Source organism: Kogia breviceps, chromosome 11 (genome assembly GCF_026419965.1).
Source record: "Kogia breviceps isolate mKogBre1 chromosome 11, mKogBre1 haplotype 1, whole genome shotgun sequence".
NCBI lineage: Eukaryota > Metazoa > Chordata > Mammalia > Artiodactyla > Physeteridae > Kogia > Kogia breviceps.
In genome coordinates, this window is record NC_081320.1 from 61,815,735 (window position 1) to 61,835,158 (window position 19,424).

Sequence of the window (19,424 nt, forward strand, 5' to 3'; positions counted from 1 at the left end):
GAGAATAGGTCTAGGAAAGATGGAATTTTTCAGTATAGAAAAGGGAAGGTGAAAAGTACAGTTTTAACTTCGAACACATTTTCACGGTTCGTAATTGGAAGAATAGTCAGCAGCTCTTCATTATTTCTATTGATATAGGAAAATATAAAGTTACTTTTTGTTTTTCTTGAAGTACGTTCTTTATAAAGACAAACATCACAGGGCTTCCCTGGTGGCGCAGTGGTTGAGAATCCGCCTGCTGATGCAGGGGACACTGGTTCGTGCCCTGGTCCGGGAGGATCCCGCGTGCCGCGGAGCGGCTGGGCCCGTGAGCCATGGCCGCTGAGCCTGCGCGTCCGGAGCCTGTGCTCCGCAACGGGAGAGGCCACAACAGTGAGAGGCCCGCGTACTGGAAAAAAAAAAAAAAAAAAAAAGACAAACATCACATCACCATGGGTCTGGGATGTATCGCTTTCTACCGGGATGATTTAGGATAGTCATTGCCCTTAATCCTCCTCCATTCCCTCCCTCCCTCCCTTCCTTCCTTCCTTCCTATCTCCCTCCCTCCCTTCCTCCCTTCCTTCCTTTTCCTTTCTCTCTCTTCTTCCTTACCCTTTCTCCCTTCCTTTCTTCCTTTCTTCCTTCCTTTATTCTTTCTTCTAGTTTTAAAAAATTCTGCAACTTTAGTTAATGAGGATCATTTTTGTTAAGACTAAAATTTGGACAGAGATTAAAACTTGACCTAAGAAAGTTTTATTAAGTAATTCAGCCTCACCATGTAAGGTCATTTCTCATTTTTACTATACATAACTGAATATCAAGGAGGTCTGTAGATCCTTGCATTTTAAAATGTGATGTTGCTGTGGAAGTCTAAAGTTGAAAGTGCCCTTCAGATGCAGAAAATAATAATACACCATCTTCTCTTTTAGGTCAAATGGCAGGGGATCATACGAGGCTGGAGTTTCATAACATAGAGACTGGCATCATCACGGAACGCCGGTATCTGTCGTCTGTTCCCTCCAACTTCATTGGACACCTGCAGAGCCTGACATTTAATGGAATGGCATACATTGACTTGTGTAAAAATGGCGACATAGATTATTGTGAGCTCAATGCCAGGTTTGGCTTCAGGAACATCATAGCAGACCCTGTCACCTTCAAGACCAAATCGAGCTATGTTGCCTTAGCTACGTTGCAAGCCTACACTTCTATGCATCTTTTTTTCCAGTTCAAGACAACATCCCTAGATGGACTAATTCTGTATAATAGTGGGGATGGAAACGACTTTATTGTGGTTGAATTAGTTAAAGGGTAAGTACAGGTCCGTTCAGTGACAAACAGAGCTTTATGAAAATGAACCTCAAGTTCCACAATTATACATTAAAGAGAAGGTGGTGGGCAGGGAGGGTGGTTTGCAAATAATGCATTTGTTTAAACCACTTTTTAGGTATCTTATAAAGTTAATAGGGATTCAGTACAGTTTTTTATATCTACATTTCCATACATAAGGTACAAATAGCATCGAGTTCTAATTTATTGTAGGCATTCCATAAGTCTTACTCTTCAAATGTGGATTTCTTTACTACGTACGTGGTAATTCCGCAAAAGAACTTCTACACTTGTCGGCTAAGTTAAATAGCTAATTCATGCAAGCAGATTACTTCAACTCCACAAAATCCCATTTAACTGAAGTTTAATTCTATGTCAGAGTTTCTTGAAGAATTCAGAAAGATTTTTATGACATTTCCTTGAAACTGTGATGAACATTTGATATCTTTTAATTGATTTAGGTATTTATTCATTCAATTAGTGAATATCATTGCACATTTACAATTATCTAGATAATATGCCACATACTAGTTTATATATATATATATATATATATATATATATATATATATATATATATATATTCCTTGCCACTCCTGTGCACACTTCAGATTCCACCAACCCCAAGGCACACAGATGCCCACAACCCGAGGGGATACAGGTGAACACATAAATTTAGCAGAAAAGCACCAGAAAGTTTCCTAATATGATCTTGGGCAAAGGTTCAAGAGATTATTTAGCAAAATTAGGAAAACCTCTGAGTCTAGGAGTGGCTACCTGAGCTGGTCTTGAAGGATGAGTGCACATTTCCCATAGAGAAATAGGCATTCAAGATAGCGGGAAACAAGTGCAGGAAGCTGAGAATCGCCACTTCTGTGTGGTTGGCAAAGGATGGAGAGAGTGGTGGATACAGGGTGTGAGTAGTGACAGATATTTATCTTCCACAGCGATGAAGTGGAATGTGGACCACAATTTTAAAACGATTTTCACTCTTTCCTGTATTGAAGACAATGAATAATCCTCCTTGCTGAAACAGAGTAGTGTTTCTTACCCTCTTGTTAGTTGAGCTTCTACGCAACTCACTCTCATGACTTCTAGCAAGGATGCAACCACCTGAAAAAGAGATCTGTTTGTAATAAGTAGTTAGACTCCATCAGAAATTCAGAAAGTGATGGCACTTCTCCACCTTCCCTTTTTTCCCAGGTACTTACATTACGTGTTTGATTTGGGAAATGGTGCTAACCTCATCAAAGGGAGCTCAAATAAACCTCTCAATGACAATCAGTGGCACAACGTGATGATATCAAGGGACACCAGCAACCTCCACACTGTAAAGATTGACACGAAAATCACAACGCAAATCACAGCTGGAGCCAGGAACTTGGACCTTAAGAGTAAGTGCACGGAGTCAGAGAAGCAGGCAGGAACCCACATGGTTTGTGCCCATGTGGCACATCCTTTGCTTTGGGGGGGGGAGGGCAGGGTGTGTGGGTACCTTCTGCAAAGACTGACCAGAATTTCATCTCCAACATGTAATTAATAATACAACACACAAGCCTCTGCTCCCCCTTTAATGTGGCAGAAACACGTATTTTTAATAGCAGCTCAAAAAATGCAACACCTAAGAATGCATGCATGATTAAAATTTAAGGAGTGAGAAGAATGTATCTTAGTCTTGATATTATAAAGAAGAGTAGGCATTTGCAAGTTTCTTTAGTCCCAACAGCTTTTAGTTGATTTGGAGTCAAGGTAACCAGATACCTACTGAATTTCTTCTAGAGCTTACTAGTTTTCTCTTCTTGGTGAGGTTTCCTAGATACTTACAGAGCCTCTCACCAACAGGGGTCTGAGGCTGGCTTATACCCTGTGTCTCCAATGGTGAATCCCTCCCAACACCCACAAACACCAGTGGGAATGTTCTTTCACCAGCTGCTCAGGAAGTCTTAACAGACTTTTTCCTTCCTTATTTTTTTTTTTTAACATCTTTATTGGAGTATAACTGCTTTACATTTCCTTCCTTATTGATACTTGATTTCTCAAGTGAGCGAGACAAAATACTTAGAAAACATGTCAATAATGGAAACTAACAGAAGTTTCTATTTGAATGGGTCTTTGTGATTCACTAAGAGCATGTCCATATATCCATCTCATTTAACACAACAACAAGCATTGGACAAGATGTTATTAGCACTTCATTATGAATGTAGGAAATCTGAGCTTTGAATGGCTTGCCCAGGGTTAAAACAACAATTTCAGTAGAGCGAAACATAACCCCAGTTCTGATACACGGCCCCTCCATTGCTCCTTCTGTTCTGATTGGATGCATTCCAAAGCCCTGCAGGAATCATCATAGTCATCATTTTTGCTTGGCAAGAGCTGTTCATTTGTACTGATGGGATCTTTCCCATTGATTTAAAAGATAAATACATAGGGGAGTTAGGGAACTGGAAAGAGTAAACCCAACAGAATTCTTTCAAGGGAAAAAAAAGCTGTAAGTAAGATGAAAGAAGACAGAAAAGTGTTTCACTTTCTGTAATTGCAGGATATATTTACAATCCCAGTACTATATTTGTGTCACACATACAATGTGTGGTGATGGCTGTCTCCCTTCTCAGAGTGGGCCTCTTGTTAACTTCAAAGAGAGCCTGTTTGTACCTACAAATCTAATAGCTTAGCTCACAAAGTAAAATGAAATTCAAAGGAAATGCTGTTTTACAGTCTACATCTCTTTTCTTCTCTCTGACTGAAGTGAATGGAGGGCATTTTCTGTCCCTATTTCGTGGGTGCCCCTGTTTTGCACAGCGGGCTCAGGTGGTAATTGTCAAGGAAATGGGGAGATTGTGCCAGTCAGTGTGCTGGCCATGCCAGCCACCAAAGCTGAAGCAAAATGTGCTCCTGTTTGTGTAGGGAGAGACCCCAGTAAGCATAAATGAGCTTCCCTAGAAACCCTGAACACTAGGTGGAACAGTAAAATGTCTAGAAAAGAAGCAGTTCCTGCTTGATTGAAGTATGTGACATGCACAGACCTACTCATTGAGGGAACAGAGAAGCAGTGCCAGGCAGTGGGTATCTCATTGGACAATTAGGGCGCTGTCTCCTGATAAGTAAATATTTGCCTATTGTTCCTTAAAAAATTGAAGTGAGGGTAATTGGAGGACATGGTATGGGATTCTTTCTGGTGGTGGAGGGGACCTTTACAAACCTAAGAAACCTTCAGAGCTGATTTTTATTAAAACGTTGAGTGCTTCATGATTCTGAATATAAGAAAGGCTTTATCCATGATAAAAAACTAAAACTATGAATTGAAAATAGCATTTTATATAATATTAAGATGCTAAGTATTGAATTCTGACTGAGTGCATTTGTGTTTTAAAAAATAACATAATTTAAATATGAATACATTTCCAGATGTATAAAGAGATTCTATACTAATGACTATCTCCCTTTACCTTGTGAAGTTCCTTCCTGTTTACAGACTTACCAGACCATGCCATAAAGTGAGAGCAAGTTCCTAAAATTAAAACTTGGGACTTCCCTGGCGGTCCAGTGGTTAAGACTTCCCCTTCCAGCGCAGGAGGTGCATGTTCAGCCCCTGGTTGGGGAGCTAAGATCCCACATGCCTCACGGCCAAAAAAATCAAAAAACATAAAACAGAAGCAACATTGTAACAAATTCAATAAGGACTTTAAAAATTGTCCACATCAAAAAAATTTTTTTAAACTTAAACATTAAAAGTCAAAGCTGTGAACTCATCAGTTGGATGTGTGACCCAATGACAACAATAACCCCAAGAAGCCCCCTTGCCATGTGTGTCCCCAACTCGAGGGAGCCTGAGAAGAGAGATGGTCCTGGGGTGGACATCTCCCAGCTTCCACAAGCACCGCCTTTTGGTGTGTGGGTCCAGGGGCCTTGGTCAGATGAGGAGTGTTTACTGAGCGTTGACGCTGTGCTCAGAGTGGAGAGCACAGGTGCGAAGGGGGCGGCAGGCTTCCTGTAACAAGAAGCTTTCTGTCCTGAGAAGACTGACACGGAGGGAACATTGACAGGACAGAGAACAGGATTCCCTGGAAACACATCAGGACATTGAAAAGAATGTGGCGTCACCAGGTAGAATATTAGAGGAAGGAATGTTTCAGAGATACCTGAAGGATGAGTAAGCGTGACGAGGCATTGTTTCTGCTTCCCACCTGGATGCCGCCCCCTGGAATTAGGGGAGCTTAATGAGACAGGAGACCATAGACAGGAACTCTTCACTCTGAATTTAACAGCACTGTCTCCTTTGCATGCTAGTCATGTAGGATTCAGCCACTCTCAATGCAGAAACAATGAGAGGTGACCGAATTTGGACAATGGTTTTATTTTATGTATTTTTTGGCCCTTATTGAATTAAAATGATCAGATTTATTCTACACTCTGTGTAAGGTCACTGCCATAATCTTTAGTTCTTCTCAGAGTGAGGTCAGCCTATTTAACTACATCAGAGTCCTATGGTGGGGTTCTTGAGGTGCAAATTTCTGCAACCCCCTCAGACAGACTGAGTCAGGGATCATTTGAGAATGACTTACAGGGAAGGCCAGGTCTTCTGCATTTTTAAAGGGCACTCACTAATCTAGATGCTGAGTTTCAGAGCTCTGAATGAATGCAATGTCTATGTCAAGGCCAAATTTAACTCACTTTCGAATTTTAGTACAAAATTTGGTTTTGCTTTTATGTTAGAACTTTACTTTTGTTTTGTTTTACTAGTCCTGGGCCAAAGTGACATCGGTTGCTTCAGGATCCTTGCTTGTATTTCTCAAGTTACCATACCGGAGAAAGACGCTAGAGGGCAGCATAAGGCCACAAAACCTGTCGTATGGGAGGCGGGAGCGGGGGGTGGAAAAAAGCCTCAACGGGCTCCACTGGCGCTGGGAAGTGGACTCTGTTTTCGCCCAGCTAAAATTCCACAGTTAGCCTTTAGGATAACGCATGCCTTTGTTTGTGGCTCTGTTTCATTTTACAGACAGGAGTTTAGTGTGGAAATGTGCAAGCAAGGGGCCGCTTATCCTATTCCCCAGCCTGACTCGGAAGCAGGTAGTCAGAAATAGGCAAGAGCCTTAATGATCTCTCTGAGACGAGGAATTCCACGCGGGGGACCTTGTTCAAATTGTCTTTCGTGACACTGCCGCCTTCTCAGGGGGTTGTGTGTCTCTTCCCGCTGATACAGTTTTGCTTTCATCTTTATTTCCCAGCTGTTTGCTTTGCATCCCCTCTGGCTTTTATGTACAAGCTGCAGCACGCAGTGCAAAGAGCAGCAGAAATGTGCTCTCTGCAGTGATTGCCTAGCACAGTTTTACTTACGTTCATTGCGGGACTTCTGAGTCCTGGCCCCTTTGGAGAGAGCAAGGGTTGCTGTAACTCCTCCTGATGTTCCTTCTCTTGTTCCTGTATTTGACAAAAGTGTACGTTTGTATGTGTATGTATATGGGAAGGAGCTCATATGCATTGATTCCCTACTAAACACTAACTAGATTTAAATGAGCTTATTTTATTTAATCCTTGAAATTACCCAGGGACTTGAATTGAGGTCAGTCTTGCTCATTCGTTAATCTAGCTCAAGAGCAAAGATGGGGGGAAGGATTGTCTTTGGCCCCCATCTTCCATGGGTCCCCTTCCTTAAGACATTGCTAAGTTTGTTCTTCAGCAAATTGAGGAAATTTTACTTTGTGGGGGAGAAGTGAACGATCCCTAGGCGCAGAGGATACAGTGCCCTCAGGTGGCCACTTGGCAAAATTACTTAAAAGTGAATAATTCCTTCATAGGCCCCATCTAGGTCAGCCCAGGCAGAGCTTTGCCCTTTGTTTTCTCTCTCATACCTCAATTCCTTGGCCCTACGGGTTTTGAGCGAGCTCTCCCTCTGTCCTACCATCTTGTCTCTTCCCTTCTTACCACCATGACTAGTGTGTGCTTGTTAATCCTCCTTGTATCCTTCCTTAAATCTTACCTTGAAAGCAAACACCTGCTATTGTTTATCCTGCTTCCAAGCCACTAAGAGCTCCCCTAAGCAGAGACAACTGGACTAGGGCTGTCATTTCAAATAGACTCAATCTCTAAGCAGAGATTTGAGGATGAATAGCATTCTTGCTCTTTTCATCTTGATCTCACATCAGTCTCTGTTACTTAGCTACCTACCCTCTCCAGTCCTGAACAGACCACATATCCCACCTTTTTCTACCCTTCAGTGTTTTAGACAAATCATTGCTGCAATGAATCAGTGATCCAGATTCTATTCCAAAACCCTGATCATGTTTAAATATACCCAAGCTTTGTGTACTCAGCCATGTAACATCTCATAGCCTGCTTGCCTTGCCCAGATAATTTACTCAAATACGAAACTTTCAGAGAAGAGTCTGACTTTGAGCTTAGCCTTAAAGGAGGAGATGCCATTGGACATGTTGTCTGTCCTGTTGGTTAGGCTATCTTTGTTAGATTTTCTTTCTTTCTTTTTTTCTTTTTCGTTGTGTAAGGGAAAGAGATTTAATCACATTACTTCAGATAATGGGAGATTATTTTAAGGATCCATTAGGAAGTAAGAGAGACAAGACATCCTTTCAGCTGCTGAACAACGAGGCCACACAGAGAATAAAAACTTTGTTCTAATAGTCATACGGGGATCTCAGGAGCAACCCTTCTACATGTTCCCTTGGATACAAGTGCCCACTGCTCCCCAATTCAGGGCTGCACCACCGACCTCTCTCTGCTGTGTCTACTCCCACTTAGATCATTTCTTCTCTCCTCTCCCGCTTCCTGGTCTCTCCTACTCTTGGCTTCTGCCTCATAGCTTCTACCTATTGCTTTTGCTCCTGTGTGCATTTCCACTTCTGTCTACTCTCCTCTTCCTCTCACTTTCAGATACCCCAAAAAACATGCTCTAATATGGTGAGTGGACCTGCCTAGAGCACAACTGCATGGGCTTTTGCCCTGCTGCTTGTGGTCAGGCTCACTTCCTCAGACCGAGTAGCTGTAAACCCAGAGGTAGATTTGCATGGCATAAAACATGAACTTAAAAGATGGTCTCTGGGATGGAGGCTGTGGGCTGGAAGGCTCTCGTAGCTTCCCAGAAGGAATCAAGGTGATTTGCTTATTCAGAAGGGCCCTAAGGGTCATGGCAGAAGGTGAAGAGGAGGGAATTAAGGGGTTTTTAAACAGGAGAGTGGAGTTTATGGTGCACTTGAGAATCATTCCTTTGGCTTCGGTGCAGAGGATGGGCTGAGGAAAGAGATCACTCTGGAGGCAATTGTCATGGTACAGAAATGGTACAGAACAGAGACAATCGGGTTCTGAGTGCATAAAAGTAAGACTTGACATTTCTGTTACTCTGTTTCCCACATAAGAATTGAAAGACAATTAGAGATACAAAACTATTGTTTTTCTCCTGACGTCTCCATTGAATTCCCAGGCTTTGCAGAAATAAGCCTCATTCTCCTCTGTTTACTATAATGCCTTTGTCAATTTGTTTTAATACTATTCCCTCCTGCCCCTGCCATTGAGACATCCTTTCCTTCCCAGGCCCAGTTGCTTCCGGCCTGCTGTCTAACGTTTGGCTTAGAAGTTCTTCCTTCTCCTTCCTTATAACCCTTGGAGCAGCTTCCATGACTGCCACAGAGTTTTTCTTTATTCCCTACCAGTTAACTCTGTTTTCCTTTTTTTTTTTTTAATTCCTTCACTCATTGTACTTGTCTTGGAATCTCTTCTACATTGGGCATAGTTTTACTATGCATAGTTTTTTTCAACTCCCACCAATTCTATTATTTAAAATTTCTCTTCCCACTCTTAGGATCCTGGGAACTTAGAGCTTGGAGGGATCTTGGAGACACTTTGATCCGAGCCTTTCCTTATACAGATGAGAGACATGTGCTCGGGACACTGTGCACAGCCAGCCATAGTCAGTGTTCTAGATCTGGCTGGTCTTCTGATCCCCAGTTTAATACTTTTCACAATAAACCAGGGAAAACAAGCTGCATTGCTCAGATTCACCTCAGTTTTCTGCTAGTGACAGCCTGGAACACATGCTGAAAAGAAATGAGGCCTTCTGTGGACTCACCAAAGAAGCCAGTTCGTATGGTCCACCATAGGGTCAAGATGGTACCTGGTAGCACATGGGTCACCCATCAGCTTTTTACTCTGGTGCAACTTTAAGGACCTCAGTCCTTCCCCTTTGCAGTTGCTTTGGGGAAGGTGTTATAGGGACTTAAGTGCTGGTGCCGGTTCCTTCTCACCCTTGACCCTGGCTGAGCTCTGACAGCCACAGGGCTTGGCTTGTGTGCTTGGAATATCTGCAAGGATGTCCTCTTCTAGGAGGAATAGCTTCCCTCTCCTCCCACAGGAAAGTGTGGCCACCTAGAAATCTGAACCAGTGCTCACATGCGTTTTGGACAAGGTGCCCTTTTCCCATGTCCCAGTGGGACAGTGATGAGATGAGCTGAGCTCTTAAAGCTGGTGCCATATATGCTGTGGAGAACAAAGTGCCTGCATGTGCTCAGAGCTGGGTCCTTAAGGGCCAGGTGACTGCTCACAAGACCTCAGCCTCATCACAGCTTGTCCCTCCCTCTTCAGGGAATGCCAAGAGTGCAGCTGAGCTGTCTTCTTAGAGGCTGAGCTTCTCGACCAAGAGCTCCCTATGTCAGGGCCATCTGGGAAGGAAAGCTCAGTATCATCTCTCTCACTGAAGAACGCCTTAAGTCTTCAGTTTTCATGGCTCTCAGACCTCCCTCTTTTTTTCTGAAGGGAGAAAAATACAAAGGTCTTTGGAGTCCAAGAAGCATAAACCCATATAGACTAACTTAAATGAGGAAGAGGGAAGTGAGGCAGAGTAGAGCATTCAAGGAACCCAAGGGCAAGAAAGAGAAAATTTACAGCTGGAGCTCATGAGAGCCATATCTGGAAAGCTGTCAGCAACAAACCAGCATCTCCTCCTTTCCTGGTCTCCATGGGGGCTGTGAGCTGCCTTCTCCTGGCTTCCCAGGGAGCCCTCCTTCTCTTCCCTCTCTGCACACTGGCTTTCTCTGCTTGCACCAGTGTTGGCAAACTTGGCCTCCCCAGACCTGGCCTTCCACCCGTGACCAATTCAAATACCCAGGGGAGACTGACTTGAGTTTAAGAGGCCTAGGGCCAAATTCTTGGGGGAGTAAATTTGATTGGAACACATGTCCTACCTGTGACCAGGGTTGGGGGATAGGAGGCAGGGTCACACTGTAAATATATGACTGCTCTGGATTTGTTTGAAGAAATATTTGGACAGTCTACTTGGGGTATAGGTGGAGCCATCAGGGGCTCCAAAAGGTGATCTTTAAGCTACTATGCAAAAATCAAGGGGTTGGGTTTGGTTTGCTCTGGAACAGGGGCTTGGGATTGAGGCTACAGTCATCTAGATGGTGGGAAACCGGGCGTTGCATGGCACCAATTTGTTCAGATAGCTAAAATCATAAATGCTTGGGTGAACAAAATTATTCTGTGGGTGGAGACAGAGACTGTGTCCATCGGGGGTCAGAGGCAGCACGTGGGATTCAAAAGCCAGAAGCAGAAGTCGGAGTGTCACTAGAATTCACAGGGACACAGGAGGAAGGAAACCAGATTTTCATCCTCTGTGAAATTGGAAAGATTCAAACCAGGTCCCTCTAGATCTACAAAGGACAGAGAGGCCCCAGCTGGCATCTGGATAATATTACAATTGTTCATTATAAATCTCAAAAGTAAGTATCACTAGTATATTCAGGCAGTTATTTCATTGAGTTAGGGTTTAGTAATAATGCAGCTCCAGCCCTCTTACACCGTGACTCTGAGGACAGCTAGCTTCTACCCATGACCCTGAACAATTCGTCTAGAGCCGTGGGTCAAAATCGGAATAGACTGGAAAATTGGGTGGACCTGGTACAAAGTCACCCCTACTATTGTAGAGATGCTTCAAAGCCAGTTCTGCTAACTTTACTCATGAAGGAAAGCACATTTTTTAAGCCACTGTGCTGCTGCTGGCCCATCATTTTCATACACTGGAGGGTACTTCCGATGCTACTTCAGAACACCATGAGGTCAATCAGGGTTTCTTGTTAATGCCACATTAATGTGGTTTTCTGTGTCTGCTCTTAAAAGGGGCCCTTTCTTGGCCTTTGCAATTAATTATTGTGGTTTTTCTTAAGGATAATGCAAGAAGCCATATAGAATTATAATTAAGTTTCAGGCTTGGGTTCAGACAGACTTGGGTGAAATAGCGTCTCTACCATTTATTTCTGTGTGTCCTTAGGCAAGGTCCATCATATCATCTTGATCATCATCCGCTTTTCACTAAGCATTAGCTAAGAGATTTACATATGTTATCCCCTTGTTTTCTGTGGCTAATTGGTGAGGTTGCTGTACTTAGCCCCACGTTACAGATGATGAAGCTAAGGTGAGGCTTAGGAAAGTTAAACATCTCACCTAAACAGTAATGATAATAAAATCAAACAGTAATAATAATTATTTTAACCATTTCCGAGGGCTGATCACATCCCATGCACTCTTATAAATATTTTACTCATAAGATCTCATTTAATTCTCACAACTGTGCACAAGCTCAATCAGTGTATTCTTTAAAGCTCAAGTGTTTCTAAGGAGGGTGGACTTGTAAGGCCCACCTGGGTATGACAGGGTTTGGCAATATTGAGGCCACTTTCCCATAACTGCCCTGGCACAGGACAGCCCAGCTGGCATTCCCAGGTTTCTTAGAGGTTGGTTATTAGCATTCCTAGCTATGCTGTACTAGGTTCTGTCCCCACCTCCACCCCCCAACTAACCCTCAACACAACCATTGTTTGGATCTCCCACCACTGGTTTCACCTTGCAGTTCAGGGACTGTAAAAAGACTTCTTTAAGGTCCTGTACTAATGTACTGTATCTATAACACCGCAATTCCGTATCCCTCAACCTCAAGAAACATAAAACAAGTTCTCCAGGAGACCTGAGAGCCTTCCCACTAGGCTTGGGCCTAGAATGTAGTCCCCCTTTATCAGGCAGTAGTGCAAATTTATCCCACCATAGGACTTACCTCAGAAAACATTCTTGGGCTTTGTTCTTTCCAGCTTTGGACCCCTTTGATGATGATGATGTTCTTGATATAACTGAGGGTTTCAAGGACTGAGAACCAGTATTATATCATCGCCTTTGTAAATTTTGCATCTCAGTATCTGCCTCAGACTCACATTATCATATATCTATTACGTTGGCACTTCAGTCAGAACCTCAATTTTGATGGTGTATTTTACAAGTATGATCTCTTAATCTTTACAACAATTAGATGAGTGAGACATTAGTGCTTCCATATTACAGATGAGAAAATGGAGACTTAGAAAGACTAAGTGAATTGACCAGAAACAGAATTTGAACCCAGGTCCATAGAAATATTTAAATACTACTATATATATTTCCCTATTAGAAGGGATTCCTTCTGGATATCTAGAGTGAAAGATAGTACTTATGTTAATCTTAGGGGAAAATGTCATGTAATAAAAGAAATTATTTCCTCCTTTGTATAAAACATAGTTCTTCAAACTTCTACATTACTACCTGTGTAATGCTGCAAATGTCACTTCTGGTAATTACAAAATAACTGGGTATTTCTCCTTTCACTTTCCACTTGCTCTTCCCATCCATATGCCTTGTATAGAACCTATATATTGGTTCTGTTTCCTTAGCCCCTAAAGTCTTCGTCAAACACAACAGCCAACAATTTTAATTTCTGTGTGTCCTTAATATGTATTCTGTAGAACATTGGCATTTGTAGATGCTTACAGCAGGCCCAGGCAAATATAGTACTTGGTTGGATGATTGGAGATTGGCCTATCAATCCATCATCAGCTTGTTCCAGTAGGTTGTTTGCTAGTCCGTTCAACTGTTAAAGCCCTCCATTTTCCTAGCCTTTAGGGAAAGTTCCCCACACCTTCTCGACCCACTTTTTGATTATTGCTGTTAACTATTTGCATTTCTCCTTAAGAATAATTTAAGTATTGGAAGAACAAAGTATTTGGAGACGTGCCCTAGGGAATTTTATATACTATTCCAGTGGGATTTGATGACCTGATTGAGACTCTTCCATCCTTTAAGCACAGAAGCAATTTGTTCTTTGAAAAAAATACAGAAAAGTTCAGGTACTTAAGAAAAACATAAGAGTTTTATTTGACTCTCTGAAACTCATCATATTTTAGAAGCTTTTTGGCAATGTCTGTAAAGCTTTTTTGTGTGCTTTGTATCACTTTGTCCTTTCAAGCTCTCCAGAAAACCCTGGTGGCTTTCCCCTCTTTTCTTCTGTATATCTAAGTGGAGAGCAGGTGACATTTTTGACCTGCATTAAACAGACCATTATGATGGAGAAGAGCTGTTCTTTTATACTTACTCTGTACACCACTAGATCTTTCCCACCCCAAATAAATGTACATTTATTTTGAAATAGGAAGAGAAAATCTCTTTGAAATAAAAAAAGTTATTTTGGAAAAGAAAGCCAAGTTGTTATACTGAGCTCCTCAAAATTTCAGGAAAGATAACAGGTTTGAATAGGTCCTCTTACAGGTCCCCTAGTTATAAGTCTCTGTTAATTTACAGAACAGTCATTTCTAAATGCCTCTACCCATTCTATTCCTGTCACTGAGAAGGTTTTTAGTAAAACTAGGAGGCAGTGTAGTACAGTGGGAAAAGAGGTCACCTGGGACTTGGAGGCTGGAGTGCCAGTGTTATTCTCCTGGGACTGGTCGCATTACCTTGGGCAGGTCACTTACCTTTCCAGAAGGGTAATTTGCTCACCTGTCAGGTAGGGATAATAACAACTTCCTGCCTATTGTGAAGAGTTGGTATGAGAATCAAATGGAACGAGAGCTGGCAAAGCACCATTCAAACTGAGGTGCTGTGCACGTGTCAGGTGGAACAGTATTTGTGAGATAGGGAAGCTCTGCAGACCGTATGCAGTCTCAGAGAACAACACCCAGAGAGCGGAAAACGAAACGTGAAACGGTGACAGGGTGGGTGCTGCTAAAGTATGTCTACAGTATCTAAACTGGCTGTCACTTGGGTGGGGAAAATGGAAAAGTAATGAAAACATTTGAACCCTGTTTTTACCAAAAGGTAAATTTACCAAGCATGAGACAAAGTTAGCTTGGCATGAACTGATATGCCCGAACTCGCACCCCAACTGCCACAGTGTCACTGACCTAGCGTGGTGAAAAAGAAGATGGATTACCGCACACCCCTCCATAGCGATTTCACGTTATTATTTCCCACCAGCTTTGCCTTACAGTCCGTTGGCCAAACACACGTCTGTCTTCATGCTAAGTTTTACAATCATACTTTTCAAAAATTCTCCTTCGTTGGGCAATTTTATTTCAAAAATATCAGCTAGAAACAGAGATTTAAGAATGTTGAAAGCATTTTCTGTCCTGTCCATAACTATAATGTCAATATTAACTCTTAAAGCCTTACTACAGGGAAACATTAAGGTCTGAACTCCAGTTTTCGTGGTGCCCGCCCACCTGTTCACACACAGGTATTAGTCTGGGTTACAGATGTAACAGGTGTCTTACTTATCTCTCCGTGGGAGGCAACTGAAAAGTGGCTTCTATATCTAAAAATCAAATTCGGAAGTCATAAGAGTTCTACCCACTCATTGGAATTTAGATACCTAACGTTTATGACTATAGAAGCAAATTGGCTTTATTTTCATGAGATTACTCAGGGAGCATGCAGATGCGTCCCGCATCGTCCTGGGAATCTGTGTTATTTGGCTTGGACTCTGTGAACATCTATTACCATTACTTTTCTCCACTGGCCAAGTTACTCCAAAACATTCCTGTATTTTGTAGCGGTGGAGCTGTACAAATTGGCCACTCACCACCTGGATTATACAGTGTGTAAACTAGTGCAGATTAAGTGAAAATTATCATAGATTCAGGAGACCTGGGCTTGGCATCGGACCCTGCCATTTTTCTGGTGTTGTAGCACTGAACCATAGTGTCTTTGTCTGGGACACGTGTCCGTGATAACCTTTATTCTTTCTGTAGTTCATCGGGTGAAAACCAAATGACAATACCTATGTGCAAGTGCTCAGTAAAGTTTAGGGCGCTACACCAATGTCAGTTATTGTTATAATGATAAAGTCAGAGCTGTCTTTTCTGGTTTTGACCATGGCAAAGCTTGCACTGATCATGAAGGACTCAAAGCAGTGATGAGGCTCTCTCTCACTCGGTCCGGGCTCTGTACATTTAAATTCAGTTGTCTCAGTGATTTTTGTGAAATTCAATGCCTTTGTAGTGAAAACAATATACAAACTGTTGGATATGGGAGCCTGCTGTGGAATCAGGGATAGCTGTGGCTGGGAAGGACCTGAGAGATAGAAGCAGGAGACCAGAGGGAATCAAATCCCAGGAATCCTGGAGTGCCAGTCCACAGGCCAGATGGAGAGAGACATCTGCAAACCCACAGGAAGTGCACATAGGGATTAACAGATGTACCAGGGCAAAGCATCAAGGGTCCACACAGTTAGCTTGGCTCTGTTCTATGACCACAAACAATAAATGCCCACCTCCTGGGGCTTCCCTGGTGGCGCAGTGGTTGAGAATCCGCCTGCCGATGCAGGGGACACGGGTTCATGCCCCGGTCCGGGAAGATCCCACATGCCGTGGAGCGGCTGAGCCCGTGAGCCATGGCTGCTGAGCCTGCGCGTCCGGAGCCTGTGCTCTGCAAAGGGAGAGGCCACAGCAGTGAGAGGCCCGCGTACCACCAAAAAAAAAAAAAAAAAAAAAAAGCCCTCCTCCCTGTAATGATAACAGTGTAACAAAGTAGAAGCATCTGGAGAAATAGTGTAAAGTATCCATAGTGGGGAGTGTGCCTATGGAGGCCGCATGGGTTAGGTCATATTTGTATATGGGGCAACACAGAGAATGACAGAATGGCCAGAGATAGAATGAGGTAGAGGTACAGGATAGGCTGAAATGTAATTTCCCACAAAGATTTTGGCATTTATTTTAACTGCTGAAGAGACACATGAATAGGTTCTCATTACCACACATTGACACCCTAAACTATTTCTGTACCTCTATCTTTGTCTGCCTCTCTCTACAAATGAATTCAACACATGTTGGTTAAAATTGTTCCTGAATTACACTGTCAGAATGGAAAAAAATGTCACTGCATTGAACCCTCTTAATGAGCTGGGTGGCTTCAAGAAAGGGGTCAGTAGAAGAAAAATTCCCCACAATTAACTTCATTCATTATTTCTCAGGTGGAGTGAACCAGGGAACCCTATGTCCTTATTGTTCAAATGATTATTTATTGAATGAAAACTGCTAATTCATCCATTCATTCAATGAGTCAACAAATAATTAGTGAGTGCTAAGTTAAAATGAGACTAAAAAGTGCTTCGCTTATGATGCTTTCTTCAAGGAATTTATAAAATAATGGGAAGGCAAGATATCCACACAGAGAACTGGGAAGGAAATGGTAACTGTCAGAAAAGAGGTTCAAAATGTTCCGGGGATTCAAAGATCATACTTGCCTATGACTGAGAAAACACATTAACAAGGTGGAATTTGAGTTGAGACCCCGAAATTGCATCAGGCTTTGAAATGGAACATTGAAAGGGGAAAGACACTCATGATGGAAGTAATGTACTGTGAAGAGTGATGGAACAGCTGAATGTGCAGTTTTGGAGAAATGGTGAAAAATACAGTTTGACTAAAGATTAAAATATAGGTAGAGGATTGATGTTAACCTAATTCTCTCCCTGGCAAAAATTGTTGGGGAGACATTGTTCAAAGTTTAGAAAAAGTTACTGAGGGAGGATATCTCAAAATCTTGACAATCCTGAGCCTCACACTTTATTTAGAAACCAGCGGGATGTATTAAAGAAATCAGAACACAGTATGGGGACGACGGATATGGTATTAATGAGGAGGGTGGATAGAGGCAGGGACACCAGGTAATGGGTTACTGCATAAAAGGTGTACGTGGGGAAAGGAAGATAAGAACTGCAAAAGGAAAGGAAAATGGAGGCACAGACGTCAGAAGTATTGGCCAAGTTGAGTCATCCACATCAAAGTTCTCAGCAATAATTTGAATGTAAGGTGTAAGAAATAGAGTGGAGTTAAAAAATGATATTGAAATTAATTTCAGTTTGAGTAATAGGGAGACTAGAAATGTGATTGCTTTAAAACAGGGAAGTCTAGAAGTAATTTCCCAGTGCAGAGAGGGGGGAAAGATGATGGTTTGTTTTTAGTCTGAACTTAGAAAACCAGAATAGGCCTAAGGATAAGGGTTTAGAGGTATTTCCTAGAAGTAAAAACAGGTTGCAAAAAAAAAAAAAATCAGGTTATTCTAGGATTAAACCCTTTATGCACCAAGGAAGACTAAGGTGTAGAGAATTTAAACAATATCTAATAAATCGAACTGATGACCACTGAATTTCTAAAATTAACCTGATTTTTCATAGAGATCTATGAAGGACACAGATCTAGTGTTTCAGAGCAAAACATCCACTTGAATTGCCAACTTTGACTTCAATAATGACTGTTTGGTGTGCCCTGAACTTAGATGTGGTTTCGGATAGTGTCTGTTGTTCAAAGCGTTCATTGTATGAAAGTATTCATTTATCTACTCTTAGGTTCAAATGTGTTAGAGAAGTATTAACGATTTCCCATGCTTTTGCTTCTAGTGATTTAACATCATTTATTTAAGCAATCACAGGAAATAGTAACGTTGGCTTTCTACCCAGAAACAACACGAAGTAAATAAGTTTGTGTTTGTTCTCCAGGGACTAGATGTGATTTTTTTTTCCTCTATCTAACAGGGCACACCTGTTATAAAAAGAGGTTTACATTTAATTTGTCTCCCAAAGAAAGCCTGCATTAACTTATATGGTGACGATCTAACCTGCCGATGTTCATTTGTGGATGTGTGACAAAAGATTAAAATTAAAGATAAAGATACAAATCGAGGTGGGGGCAGAGTTTGATTGTTCTCTGATGTAAGGAAGGACATCTTTCCTGCAGAATAACTCTGAGAAACTAGCCCAGCCTGATTGTGCTTTTTCTACTTGCCAGTCACAGTGAGAATTGAAAGGAAAGTGAGCGTAGTCTCCCAATTTGCTGTCCAAAGTCAAATCCTCTCAGCAAAGCCTCCAGAATTGTACTTTCTCCAGTCTGGCCTGTAGGAAAGTAAGACAGTGTGTATTGCTCTCCAACTTTTTTTTTTTTTTTTTCAAATGCCACTTATAAGAGATTGTGGGAGCCTCCTTAAGTTTCCCTAGAGTTTTAGCTATCCACATCTACAAAGCAGTTGTCCTTTTTATGTATGCTCTTTTTAATTAAAATGAAACTGAGATGTTTAAGAGGCACTAAAAAATACATAGGAATAAACAGGAAAGCTGAGTCAAAGAACTAATTATACCTTGACGCTGGCATTCTCCTGCTGTAGAGCGCAGAGTCCTTGCTCTAACTGCCTCATGTTCCCTGTTTTAAGAGCAGAGAAAACCTCCTACACCACTTCATTTTTCTGCTTTTGGTTGATGGTGGTCAAGCCAGGCCTTCCAGCCCCAGCATCCCTAAGCCTCCAGTTCATATCATCCCTGTAGGACACTCCTACTCAAATTACACATGTTGAATATTCAATGCAGTTTCATCTCTTCTCTCCAAATTATTACTGTTTCAAATTCCCTCATCTCCTAGCCTGCATGGCTTTTATTTTGGGACTTCTCATTGCCTTAAAAAAAACCAAAACAAAACAGTAATCACAAATTCTATCATGTTACTCAAGGCTTTCCTTTGACTTTTTTAATCCAACATTATGTACCATGGCCCCTTTGAAAATTCTTCTTTTCCAGCCCATTCTGGCCTTTTGTGCTCTTTTTTGAATGCTGTATTAATTTTGTCTTCTTGGTATATTTGTGCTATTCCCCATGTTTGGCACCTTCGTTTATGTCATTACAAAGTAATGTACCCTATACTTTCTTCTGGTCTAAACTCATTCATGATACTTCAGCTCACAATTGATGTCCATAAAATCCTTTTATTTCTCTGATTTTATAAGGTGCATTTAGCCTGAACCTTACAACCTGTCCCTTGGGCTTC

At 41.9% G+C, this 19,424-nt stretch overlaps 1 protein-coding gene across 33 annotated transcripts in view; it reads left to right on the top strand.

The window, feature by feature from the left end:
- Nucleotides 1-19,424, top strand: part of NRXN1 (neurexin 1) — a 1,120,317-nt gene that overhangs the window by 552,170 nt on the left and 548,723 nt on the right. For all 33 annotated transcript variants that reach the window (XM_059078706.2, XM_067007609.1, XM_067007621.1 and 30 more), the window contains 2 exons: nt 909-1,290; nt 2,512-2,702. In XM_059078706.2, the coding sequence (XP_058934689.1) occupies nt 909-1,290; nt 2,512-2,702 (573 nt within the window). The remainder of the gene's footprint in view (nt 1-908; nt 1,291-2,511; nt 2,703-19,424) is intronic.